General features: G+C 37.6%; 1 protein-coding gene across 2 annotated transcripts in view; it reads right to left on the reverse strand.

Moving 5' to 3' along the window:
- Positions 1-14,010, reverse strand: part of ENTPD7 (ectonucleoside triphosphate diphosphohydrolase 7) — a 78,838-nt gene that overhangs the window by 30,540 nt on the left and 34,288 nt on the right. For both annotated transcript variants that reach the window (XM_053692540.1, XM_053692539.1), the window contains exons 5-6: positions 6,419-6,569; positions 2,543-2,646 (exon numbers count right to left, since the gene is read on the reverse strand). In XM_053692540.1, the coding sequence (XP_053548515.1) occupies positions 2,543-2,646; positions 6,419-6,569 (255 nt within the window). The remainder of the gene's footprint in view (positions 1-2,542; positions 2,647-6,418; positions 6,570-14,010) is intronic.

Here is a 14,010-nt window from a genome sequence, read left to right on the forward strand (position 1 = left end):
CTAAGAAGATTACCTGAACACAGATAAGCTTTTCTTAGAAAGGATTCAATTTTCCTATCTAAAGGATCCTTAAACGAAGTACCATCTGCCGTAGGAATAGTAGTACGTTTAGCAAGGGTAGAAATAGCCCCATCAACTTTAGGGATTTTGTCCCAAAATTCTAATCTGTCAGACGGCACAGGATATAATTGCTTAAAACGTTTAGAAGGAGTAAATAAATTACCTAAATTATTCCACTCTCTGGAAATTACTTCAGAAATAGCACCAGGAACAGGAAAAACTTCTGGAATAACCACAGGAGATTTAAAGACCTTATCTAAATGTTTAGATTTAGTATCAAGAGGACCAGAATCCTCAATTTCTAAAGCAATTAGTACTTCTTTAAGTAAAGAACGAATAAATTCCATTTTAAATAAATATGAAGATTTATCAGCATCAACCTCTGAGACAGAATCCTCTGAACCAGAAGAGTCATTAGAATCAGAATGATGATGTTCATTTAAAAATTCATCTGTATAAAGAGAAGTTTTAAAAGATTTTTTATGTTTACTAGAAGGAGGAATAACAGACATAGCCTTCTTGATGGATTCAGAAACAAAATCTCTTATGTTATCAGGAACACTCTGAACATTAGATGTTGATGGAACTGCAACAGGTAATGGTACTTTACTAAAGGAAATATTATCTGCATTAACAAGTTTGTCATGACAATTAATACAAACAACAGCTGGAGGAACAGCTACCAAACGTTTACAGCAGATACACTTAGCTTTGGTAGTTCCAGCACCAGACAGCGATTTTCCTGAAGTATCTTCTGACTCAGATGCAACGTGAGACATCTTGCAATATGTAAGAGAAAAAACAACATATAAAGCAAAATTGATCAAATTCCTTAAATGACAGTTTCAGGAATGGGAAAAATGCCAAGGAACAAGCTTCTAGCAACCAGAAGCAATGAAAAATGAGACTTAAATAATGTGGAGACAAAAGCGACGCCCATATTTTTTTAGCGCCAAATAAGACGCCCACATTATTTGGCGCCTAAATGCTTTTGGCGCCAAAAATGACGCCACATCCGGAACGCCGACATTTTTGGCGCAAAAGAACGTCAAAAAATGACGCAACTTCCGGCGACACGTATGACGCCGGAAACAGAAAATATTTTTTGCGCCAAAAAAGTCCACGCCAAGAATGACGCAATAAAATGAAGCATTTTCAGCCCCCGCGAGCCTAACAGCCCACAGGGAAAAAAAGTCAAATTTTTTAAGGTAAGAAAAATGATTGATTCAAATGCATTATCCCAAATATGAAACTGACTGTCTGAAAATAAGGAATGTTGAACATCCTGAGTCAAGGCAAATAAATGTTTGAATACATATATTTAGAACTTTATTAAAAAAGTGCCCAACCATAGCTTAGAGTGTCACAGAAAATAAGACTTACTTACCCCAGGACACTCATCTACATGTTTGTAGAAAGCCAAACCAGTACTGAAACGAAAAACAGCAGAGGTAATGGTATATATATATAAGAGTATATCGTCGATCTGAAAAGGGAGGTAAGAGATGAATCTCTACGACCGATAACAGAGAACCTATGAAATAGACCCCGTAGAAGGAGATCATTGAATTCAAACAGGCAATACTCTCCTCACATCCCTCTGACATTCACTGCACGCTGAGAGGAAAACCGGGCTCCAACCTGCTGCGGAGCGCATATCAACGTAGAATCTAGCACAAACTTACTTCACCACCTCCATAGGAGGCAAAGTTTGTAAAACTGATTTGTGGGTGTGGTGAGGGGTGTATTTATAGGCATTTTGAGGTTTGGGAAACTTTGCCCCTCCTGGTAGGAATGTATATCCCATACGTCACTAGCTCATGGACTCTTGCTAATTACATGAAAGAAACCTTAATATATATATATATATATATATATATATATATATATATATATATATATATACACACATACATACACATATATAAGTCCATTATAGCCCTTTACCATTAAGCAGATAAAACATTTATGCAATAAATCATATTTAATAAAGATTTTAACTATGTATTTACTGTAAATATTTCACATTTACGAATACGCTATATTGTATTGTGATTTGTGTTTTTTCCAACAATTTGTTTTTTTTACATTGACTTCTATGGGGAATGCGCAAAGGCAATGGAGTTGGGTCTCGGGTGTTAGTTTTTTTCCAACTTTTTTTTCTCCATTGATCTCTAAATTTGTTAGGTTTTTCGCACTATTGGGGTTAACGCTAGCGCAAACTGTTTTTTTGGAAATTTTAATACGAACGCGACCCGACAAGTGAAAATCCCACCAGAGTTTTCCCTTACGCCAATTTTTAAAAAAAATACTGCGCCACTTGTAATTTAGCCCTTTATCTTTTATGTCTGTATGAACAAGCGTGTCCTTGTATTTGTATTTTGTATACTCTTATGTCAGATAGCAAGTATATCCTATGAATTAATAATCTCCACAAACCACAATATCATATCAGTTGATTAAAACATTATTTAGATCATACCTTCCTGTTTCCCTGAGATGACCTCAGCATGGGTCTCTGAAAAAATGAAGTCAAACTCCTGTGGTACGTCCTTTACCAAGTCCTGAAGGATTGCTGACTGTTGGCTGAAAAAAAACATAACTATATTCAAGCCCTTCATTTTCAGCACCATTTGTACATATTCATAATAAAAAAATAATAATTAATGCAAGGGAGAGATGGACACAACTTAAATGGACATACATACATTTTATTACAATTCAGTTTATTCCCACCTCTCTCTAGTCATGGGTCCTCCAGCCATGTTAAAATCTACCTTTCACTACATTCTAGTGCAGATGTGCAGTAACTACCCTTCAGATACCTGCAGTGTGACCAAGGTTCCAAAATGGCAGCACCTATAATTATAGGGAGTTGCATGAAATATATTTAAAGTGATGGAATGTGTGAATGCCGTATGGCTAGAATGCTGATTGGAGAACAATTCAAACTGTTAAATCACCAAAAAAAAAAAATACTTTTGAAGTGGGTGGCTGGAGCGCAGGTTTTTTCAATTTCAGCTCTACATTAAAAAGTAATTTAAAGCGCATCTTCATTAAAACAGATTAATTAAACTCCATCTAAAGTATTGCTAACTTTCCGAATCTGTTGACACAAAGAGGGAAGTTTACCATCACAGATATGACAAAGCTAATTAGCAAATTTTAATGCTGGGTCCAAACATTAAGATTTTCTACATACTTCTCTATATACTGTATAACCATTAGCTCCTAAAACATGTATAGATGGGATCTCCATATTCTAGGTGGCTTCTAAGATTCAAATAAATTTGAGTATGGATTTATAGGGCTCTATTTATTAACAAGTAGACAGACAAGGTTGCCAGCCAGGTTTACTGCCCACAGTAATCACTGTGCAAGAATTTTATTTTGCAGCCTTGGCCCCTGCTCCTGAGCAATAAACTGCATGGAAGCAGGGCTTGTCAACTATTCCAGACCGTGTGTAGAGTATTCCCTCAATCAGAATAATAATAAACTTAAAAGGTACCCCTCTCATATGGTTAGTGTGATCCAATACTCGATAAGAGCAAGATCAACCACATATGAGAGTGTAACAGTTTCAATTGCAACTACCACTACAGAAATATTTATAAGAGAGAATTGGACAATACTCATTGCAATATGTATATAACACTGGTTTATTTGAATATTAGATATTGTACTCAGCTGTTCCACTCATCTTTTTTAAAACCTTTTTATTGCGCTTTGTTATATACTGGACGTCCAGATAGATAGCTTCTCTTGTGTTTTAATTTTACTTTATATATATTATAGGTATTGTGCTTTTTTATGACCACACTTGGACAGAGTTCATATATTTTATATTATTAGCGACAGAGTATATAATAGAGTCTGTATATTAATTTATCAGTGTTAAGACCCTAACACTAATCATTAACCCCATTATTCTGATTGAGGGAATACTCTACACAAAGTGTTACTCAGCTACCTTTTATTATTACTATATAGGGATTTACTTATCAAGACTACACCTACCTATTGTAATTTGCTTGATCGAGCTCATCCTTAGAGTTAAGTTATTTTTATAAATTCCTCCTTATACACTACACTATATATATAAAATCTATTTATATGGTTATCCAGTGTTTTTATCTTTAATTTATAACTGTTCAGATTTTCTTATCCCTAATTGTATTAAAATTAAATACGGATATTAAATTTATATATTTAAGGAACTTGACCACTGTCTGTTTTAAATATTCATTTCTTTTATTGCTCTCTGGTACTTACTAGTATTTTTGGAATCTACCATAATATGAACTGAGAATTTCTCATATACATATAGATCACCTAACTTAGCTTTAAGCGCCAATACTACTTTCTATATCTATCCTCTACCCTTGGGCCTTTTTGAGAGGGACCTTCTTTGTATTTGGCTTAGGTTGAAATAAGCGCTGATTCTTTCCCCTTACTAAAACTATTCCAGACCGATCAGCCACAAGTGTTTTTGGTCTGCCACCTCTGTGATGGTGCAGAGTTTTGAAGAAATGTTCTTATGATTGCTTCTTAAAATTAGGCTCATGAGCGCGTTTGCACCACAAAGACTGCAAAGTTGCATCTGCAGCTTAATATATGGAGCCCATACAACAGGGGTTATCAACTTTGGAATGCCAGAGGTTTTAGAACTACATTCCCCATGATGCTCAGCCAGCCAAGTGTCTGAGCATCATGGAAAATGTAGTTCTAAAACCTCTGGAGTGCCAAAGTTGATCACCCTTGCCAAGGACCAAGCACAAACAAGCAATGGCTCTCTCTTTTCAACCACTCCTTTTTATATCCCTTATCAACTACACCCCTACCTAGTAGTTATACCCATGAAGCATGGCATCACACAGCCTAAAACCTATATTCGGTCCAGATCAGAAACGCTACTGGAATGGTAAAATAAACAAATGTAATTTATTAAAAGAAACACAAACTTTATTATATCTGCAAAATAAAGTCCTAAACATCCACATAAATTGTACAAAAACATTCTAGTTATCAAGTACATAATAACAAAATATGTACTGTGAGTGACAAATACATTGTGTAAAATGATTTATATACAACTAGTACTAAAGCCCGTGTACACGGGCCATTTTTTTCAGAACAGCGGTCCCACCCCTTGCTCTCTCCCCCCTTTCTTTTGCTCTCTCTTCCCCCCTCTCTTTTGCTTTCTTTCCCCCCTCTCTTTTGCTTTCTCTCCCCCCTCTCTTTTGCTCTCTCTCTCCCCTCTTTTGCTCTCTCTCTCCCCTCTTTGGCTCTCTCCATCCTTTCTTTTGCTCTCTCTCCCCCCTCTTTGGCTCTCCCCCCCCCCTCTTTGGCTCCCCCCCCCCTCTTTGGCTCTCCCCCCCCCCCCTCTTTGGCTCTCTCCCCTCTTTTGCTCTCTCTCTTCTTTGGCTCTCTCTCTCCCCTCTTTGGCACCCCCCCTTTGGCTCTCTCTCCCCCCTCTTTGGCTCTCTCTCCCCCCTCTTTGGCTCTCTCTCCTCTTTGGCTCTCTCTCTCCCCCCTCTTTGGCTCTCCCCTCCCCTTTGGCTCCCCCCTCCCCTTTGGCTCCCCCCCCCCTCTTTGGCTCTCCCCCCCCCCCTCTTTTGCTCTCCCCTCCCCTCTTTGGCTCTCTCCCCCCTCTTTTGTTCTCTCCCCCCCTCTTTGGCTCTCTCCCCCCCTCTTTGGCTCTCTCCCCCCCCTCTTTGGCTCTCCCCCCCCCCTCTTTGGCTCTCTCTCCCCCCCTCTTTGGCTCTCTCTCCCCCCCCTCTTTGGCTCTCTCTCCCCCCTCTTTGGCTCTCTCTCCCCCCTCTTTGGCTCTCTCTCTCCCCCCTCTTTGGCTCTCCCCCCCTTTGGCTCTCTCCCCCCCCGCCTTCTCTTTGGCGCTCTGTCTTCGCGGGACCCCGCCCGGCCACGCCCCATCGCGGCAACACCCGCCCGGCCACGCCCATCACGATGCCCGGTCACGCCCCTCGCGACGCCCGGCCACGCCCCTCGCGAAGCTCCCGTCGGCCACAAACAGCTGTGAGGTCTGGGGAGCGCGTTGCCGCTTCTCACACAGCAGACCTCACAGCTGTTGAGTAGCTCGCGCTCCCTATCTCACAGCTGCTTGTATGCTGTGTACCTCGCGCTCCCAATCTGTCAGCTGTCAGCTATGCCGAGGTGCGCGAGAATAGAATCTAAGGCCAAGTGTTTGTCTGTACTGCGCATGACGGCTTCAGACAAACACTTGTCTTTTATAATATAGGATTAATCAGTGTACTGTTTTATAGAAGCTTGGTTTTTTTTCATGGACAATAAAAACTATGCATTTTTTTATAAAGATAATCCGATATCGCTTGGTACTCACCTTTCAGGCAAAACCCTCATCCCAGCGGTGCACAGAATATATAACGGAGTCTCTTTGTGTTTTATTTTTGGGATATAAGATGCTGCAAAACTAAGTAAAGGTTTCATATAGTCACTGGCTTTTTCTGGAGTTAATGCCATGGTGGATATACCTGGAAAACAAATTAAAATGAAAGGTTATAAGAGACAGGATGATTAATTGGACAAACACCTAGTTAAAGTGAATGTCAAGTTTGATGAATCACTGCCCGATGAATCACTGCTGGAGCGGCTTTCAAGATTAAAAGGTAAGTATTTTAACAAAATGAGTGAAATGTAAAGTTTGATGAATGAAAGTGCCCCTGTTTTTAATAGGGTTTTTAAAAACCGGGCACTGATTCATCAAACTTGAGATTCACTTTAAAGTCAGTTATAGAGTGACAATGAACTAAACACAGCGGTGATTGGCGACTATGCACATATGCTCCTCCCCCTATTGGCTCACCACTCATGTTCAGCTCAAGACTGATGGTGCATTACCACTGCGGAGCTAACTATCTGAAAAAGGGTTAAACACACAGGGCTAGATTACAAGTGGAGTGCAACCAATAACGTGTTATCCTTAGTGCAATCCTGTGTAGCGCAGACATGAAATGTTCCATTTTATTAAATACACTCATGTTAAATTATGTAATTTATGTGTGTTTTGGATAGCAGAAAATGGTATAATATTAGAAAATATCACACTGCCCCCACTACTTCATAATGCCACCCGCTACTACATAATGCCACATTTTGCCATAATTGCTAGCAAAAGTTTCTGTGGAGAACACAGTGTATAATATATTAACATAAAAGTATTTAACTCATATTTATACATATTAAATGCAAAATAAAATATTATTGATATACAAGTTGTAACAAGGTGTTGGACTGGAAAGGGCTCAAATGTGTGTGTCTGTGTGTGTATATATGTATATGTATATATATATATATATATATATATATATATATATATATATATATATATATATACACACACACATACATACACACACACACACACGCACACACACATATATACATACACACGTCTCAAGCGCTAATATATTACTTTCAACTTGTAATAAGAGAGCAAAAACAAAAGCGCTATTGATTTAACTTGAGTGATGTTTGTGCACAATAGAGCTAATATTTTGGAGCTCACAATTTTGTACAAGCCACATTACATTAATAAAAGCACCATTTACAGTGGCCACAAGAGGGCACCACAAACCTATAAAATACATATTTGTCAAATGTCATGAGATTTCTAAGCCAGAGATAGGGCCAATATTTTCACAAACATGTTCACGTTGCCAAGAAAATAATACATGTTTAACAAAATTAAACACACAAAATTAAAATACAAAAAGGGACATTAAAAGGGAAAATATGTTCACAACTGATCCTGCATGCTCATTGGCTGAATGGGACAACTCCCATAGCTGTAATAATGGTGCACACAACCATGAAAAATAAGTTTACTGAACACACAAATATTTAATTAAAAAAAAAAAATATATACAACATACGATTTAAAACAACCACTTTGAGATGCAGCAAAATACTTTTCATCTATCTTTAAATACTTTGCGCTAGAGCACTAATTCAACGTGCAGCGGTAAATGGGCAATCACCTGTTTACGGACGCACGTTAAATAACCAGCCATTAAAAGTGTCTGGTTAATGCTACCACGAGTTTGCGGTAGCAATTAGCGCTCCGAAAATAAAATTAACTTGATGTTAGCAATTTTAGACACAATTAATGATCTTAGTTTGGCCACACCTAATCTTATCTCTCCTACCACTTTGGGATATACGGGTCCATATTAGACCTAGCAGCCAGTTTTTGTTTATCTCAGTCGTCATGGCAACAGACGATGTGATGCTGCATACTGCATTTTGGATAGGAGATATCATTACTCTATGGCTTTGTGGTAGACATACTATAATGTAGTCCTTTGCCTTTAGCTCATTCGGGTAAGTCTCTGCTGGGTCTTGGTCATATTTGCTCTTATCTCCACTACTTTGGGTTATTATGAGTCCATATTGTACTCAATAGCTGTGTTTTGTTTATTGCCGTTACCATGGTAACTAACGTTATGACGCACACTCCGCAATTTGGTAGGAGATATAGGCACTATATGGCTTCGTCCTTATTTCTTTTTGTTTTTAACTGCTGGTCATGATAGGGCTATACATTGTATATACTTTTGTAATTATTTTTGTTATGTTTATTTATTTACAGATGTCCGGATACACGTTGCCGGGGTGAGGATGTCAGTGGATGGGTGTGTCTACCCGGGAGTGTGTGGATTCCGGCACCTTGGTGTGTTTTCTACAAGTAAGGTGGTGGGTAAGATAGTTTGTACATTTTTATGTCCGAGGACGGACTAACTGTCTGAAAACGTTCACAGTAAAGTGACAATTCTGGAACAAATTCCCTGTGTATATGTGTAACAAAGGATGTGATTATTGACACAGGTGGTAGACAAATGGGAAGTTATAAAACGAACAACAAAGAGACAAGGACTTTACATATGCAAAGTACTTCACTCTTCCCAAGAAAGTCAGCTTGTCCCAAGTAAAGAGAGATCTCAGGATATAAACAGGACAACTGAGAGGGATAGAGGTCAGTTGGGATGGAAGGTTGGTAGGTATACACACACACACACTGACACTCTACACACACATGCACTCACATACACACACATGCAACCACACACACATGCAACCACTTACACAAACACACACATGCAACCACACACATGCAACCACTTACACAAACACACACATGCGACCACACACAGTCATTCTAGAAATGAAGAAAGGGTTTTGGTAAGTGCACACAGACACCCTGCAATAACTGATAGATAGAACACATTGTGTGTTTGGGAGTTTGACTGAAAACCTCTGTCTCTGTAGCATTTCTGTAATTTGGGCTAATTCTAATTAAAGCTCTCTCTCTGGTAAAGAACTGAGTGTCTGGAAAATCATTTAGCCTGGAATTACTATTAGTAGTATAGTGGCTATATTTCTGTGGAACTACACACACAATATTTACTGTGGTGGTAAAAAGTGAATAGTGCACAAGTGTGTAGTGAGGTGACACTAGGGGTTATTACACAACGCAGAGGACGTTATCCAGATCAGATCCAAAGTGGATTTATAGAATGTGGTCCTGTTGGATTAAAAAGGATAATTGTGCAATACGTGTATTAGCAAAAATGCTTCTAAAAAAAGCTGTATCTGTTTCAAAACTGTATTTAAATTAATAGAAAGGTCAAACATTAAAAGTGCATAAGTGCATTTACATTTGAAATAGAAGTATTTTTGCAATTTACTTCCAGTAGCAAAAATGCTTCTAATAAAAGTTCTGACTGTTTTTCTGTAACCTCCGCACATATGCTGTGAGGGACGTGCACCAGCATTTAAACCATGCACGCTGAGAGAGAGGTGTGTGTTCCTTATGAAGATGTAATCTGTGTCATACAAGCTACTACTGCCCTCTGAGCAGGTGAGGTGTTTGCATACTGGTGCAAGTGGCCCTCACAGAATACGTGCGTATGCTGACGAACATCACTAATATCTAGGGATGCACCAAAATGAAAATTCTGGACCGAAACCGATACCGAAAATTGAGGATGCCCCTGGCCGAAAACCGAAACAAAACCGAAATTTTTTTTTTTTTTCTTTTTTAACTACACAGTGTATGTGTGTAGCTGAGAGAGATTGTAGGCGGGAAAGCTCCAACAAATGGGCGTGGTCACTTGTACCGTAGGGCGTGATCTGCAGTGAAACTGGTGAAGCTCTACAAGGGAGAGCGTGGTTATAGCCAGACAACAATACGAGGTGGATATGTGTTTTGTTTTTTGGTGTAGTTATCTGTGCGATGGGCGTGGCTGCACCTGATCGTCTCTCATTGTATCTCCGCTTAGTTCCTGGTTTGGGTCTCACATTGACCCGTCAGATTATATGTCCGGAGCCCCAAATGGATGCCTATCACCAGGACCACCGGACTTAGCTACGACCTTACGTGCAAGGTGGTTATAGAAAGTTACTGTGCTTTTTTGTATACACTGTCTGGTGGGTGCCAATTTGTACCAACTGTGTGCGAGCTTGGGGCTTATGTATAGTGTGCACGCATATTTGCCTCGGGCAAATAGAAAGTCTACGCACAAGAGGCTGATGTATAAGCACTGTATATAAGGCTTATACATATTCACTGTGTGTGTGTGTTTAGGGCTGTGTCTGATAATATCAAGTGTTTATAAACATGTTACTTATCCTCCTTTGAATACTGTATTCAGAACTTTGGTTTCCTTCTAAAAAAAAAAAAAAAAAAAAAAAAAAAAGGGCACTGCTGGTTTCAAATATCATCATGTCATGGTACTTATGTGTGTGCTCTGCTGCCCACCTTATGCGAAGGATAGACATGTAACTCAAGAGAACAGGGGAGGGCTGTACATTTTTAGCCATTTTGCTCCTTTGGGCCGAAATTGGAGTTGCACATTTTCGGCGGGCCAAATTTTGGTGCATCGCTAGTATTATTCTTTATTTAGTTCTGTGTAACAGAATCAGATTTAACCGTTTTTTTCCCAATTATCAAAATAAAGTATAGTCCTAGAAAAGTATTATTATATGCAAAACAGTAAGTCAAGTAATTAACTCAAACACCAGTTCTAGGCTAGCATCAAATTTGAAATATGCTACACAATAATTTTACCGAAAGTAAAAGGCAAAAAAAACGAAAACCGAAATAACCAAAAATTCCATTTTCGGCCGAAACTTTCTGCGGCCGAAATTTCGGTGCATCCCTACTAATATCTTTTATTACAAGCATAATGCAAAAATGCTTCTATTGCAAATTGAAATGTACCTATGCACATTTTATTTGTGACCTTCCTATCCCTTTAAGTCTGCAATGTGCATCAGCATTGTAAACACAGTACTTGCTCAGAGAGCCTAAGGTGCTTGTACCGTTCTTTGTATCCCATACAGTAATCTATAATATACAGTTACCTATACTATGTACCTCTGTAAGATGATATACAGTAACCTATACTATGTACCTCTGTAAGATGATATACAGTAACCTATACTATGTACCTCTGTAAAATTATATACAGTAACCTATACTATGTACCTCTGTAAGATGATATACAGTAACCTATACTATGTACCTCTGTAAGATGATATACAGTAACCTATACTATGTACCTCTGTAAGATGATATACAGTAACCTATACTATGTACCTCTGTAAGATGATATACAGTAACCTATACTATGTACCTCTGTAAGATGATATACAGTAACCTATACTATGTACCTCTGTAAGATGATATACAGTAACCTATACTATGTACCTCTGTAAGATTATATACAGTAACCTATACTATGTACCTCTGTAAGATGATATACAGTAACCTATACTATGTACCTCTGTAAGATGATATACAGTAACCTATACTATGTACCTCTGTAAGATGATATACAGTAACCTATACTATGTACCTCTGTAAGATGATATACAGTAAGCTATACTATGTACCTCTGTAAGATATACAGTAACCTATACTATGTACCTCTGTAAGATGATATACAGTAACCTATACTATGTACCTCTGTAAGATGATATACAGTAACCTATACTATGTACCTCTGTAAAATTATATACAGTAACCTATACTATGTACCTCTGTAAGATGATATACAGTAACCTATACTATGTACCTCTGTAAAATTATATACAGTAACCTATACTATGTACCTCTGTAAGATGATATACAGTAACCTATACTATGTACCTCTGTAAGATGATATACAGTAACCTATACTATGTACCTCTGTAAGATGATATACAGTAACCTATACTATGTACCTCTGTAAGATGATTTACAGAGGTACATAGTATAGGTTACTGTATATAATCTTACAGAGGTACATAGTATAGGTTACTGTATATAATCTTACAGAGGTACATAGTATAGGTTACTGTATATAATTTTACAGAGGTACATAGTATAGGTTACTGTATATCATCTTACAGAGGTACATAGTATAGGTTACTGTATATCATCTTACAGAGGTACATAGTATAGGTTACTGTATGATGATATACAGTAACCTATACTATGTACCTCTGTAAGATGATATACAGTAACCTATACTATGTACCTCTGTAAAATTATATACAGTAACCTATACTATGTACCTCTGTAAGATTATATACAGTAACCTATACTATGTACCTCTGTAAGATTATATACAGTAACCTATACTATGTACCTCTGTAAAATGATATACAGTAACCTATACTATGTACCTCTGTAAGATGATATACAGTAACCTATACTATGTACCTCTGTAAAATGATATACAGTAACCTATACTATGTACCTCTGTAAGATGATATACAGTAACCTATACTATGTACCTCTGTAAGATGATATACAGTAACCTATACTATGTACCTCTGTAAGATGATATACAGTAACCTATACTATGTACCTCTGTAAGATGATATACAGTAACCTATACTATGTACCTCTGTAAGATGATATACAGTAACCTATACTATGTACCTCTGTAAGATGATATACAGTAAGCTATACTATGTACCTCTGTAAGATGATATACAGTAAGCTATACTATGTACCTCTGTAAGATGATATACAGTAAGCTATACTATGTACCTCTGTAAGATGATATACAGTAAGCTATACTATGTACCTCTGTAAGATGATATACAGTAAGCTATACTATGTACCTCTGTAAGATGATATACAGTAACCTATACTATGTACCTCTGTAAGATGATATACAGTAACCTATACTATGTACCTCTGTAAGATGATATACAGTAACCTATACTATGTACCTCTGTAAGATGATATACAGTAACCTATACTATGTACCTCTGTAAGATTATATACAGTAACCTATACTATGTACCTCTGTAAGATGATATACAGTAACCTATACTATGTACCTCTGTAAGATGATATACAGTAACCTATACTATGTACCTCTGTAAGATTATACAGTAACCTATACTATGTACCTCTGTAAGATGATATACAGTAACCTATACTATGTACCTCTGTAAGATGATATACAGTAACCTATACTATGTACCTCTGTAAGATTATATACAGTAACCTATACTATGTACCTCTGTAAGATGATATACAGTAACCTATACTATGTACCTCTGTAAGATGATATACAGTAACCTATACTATGTACCTCTGTAAGATGATATACAGTAACCTATACTATGTACCTCTGTAAGATTATACAGTAACCTATACTATGTACCTCTGTAAGATTATACAGTAACCTATACTATGTACCTCTGTAAAATGATATACAGTAACCTATACTATGTACCTCTGTAAGATGATATACAGTAACCTATACTATGTACCTCTGTAAAATGATATACAGTAACCTATACTATGTACCTCTGTAAGATGATATACAGTAAGCTATACTATGTACCTCTGTAAGATGATATACAGTAACCTATACTATGTACCTCTGTAAGATGATATACAGTAACCTATAC

Source organism: Bombina bombina, chromosome 9 (genome assembly GCF_027579735.1).
Source record: "Bombina bombina isolate aBomBom1 chromosome 9, aBomBom1.pri, whole genome shotgun sequence".
Taxonomy (NCBI): Eukaryota; Metazoa; Chordata; class Amphibia; order Anura; family Bombinatoridae; genus Bombina; species Bombina bombina.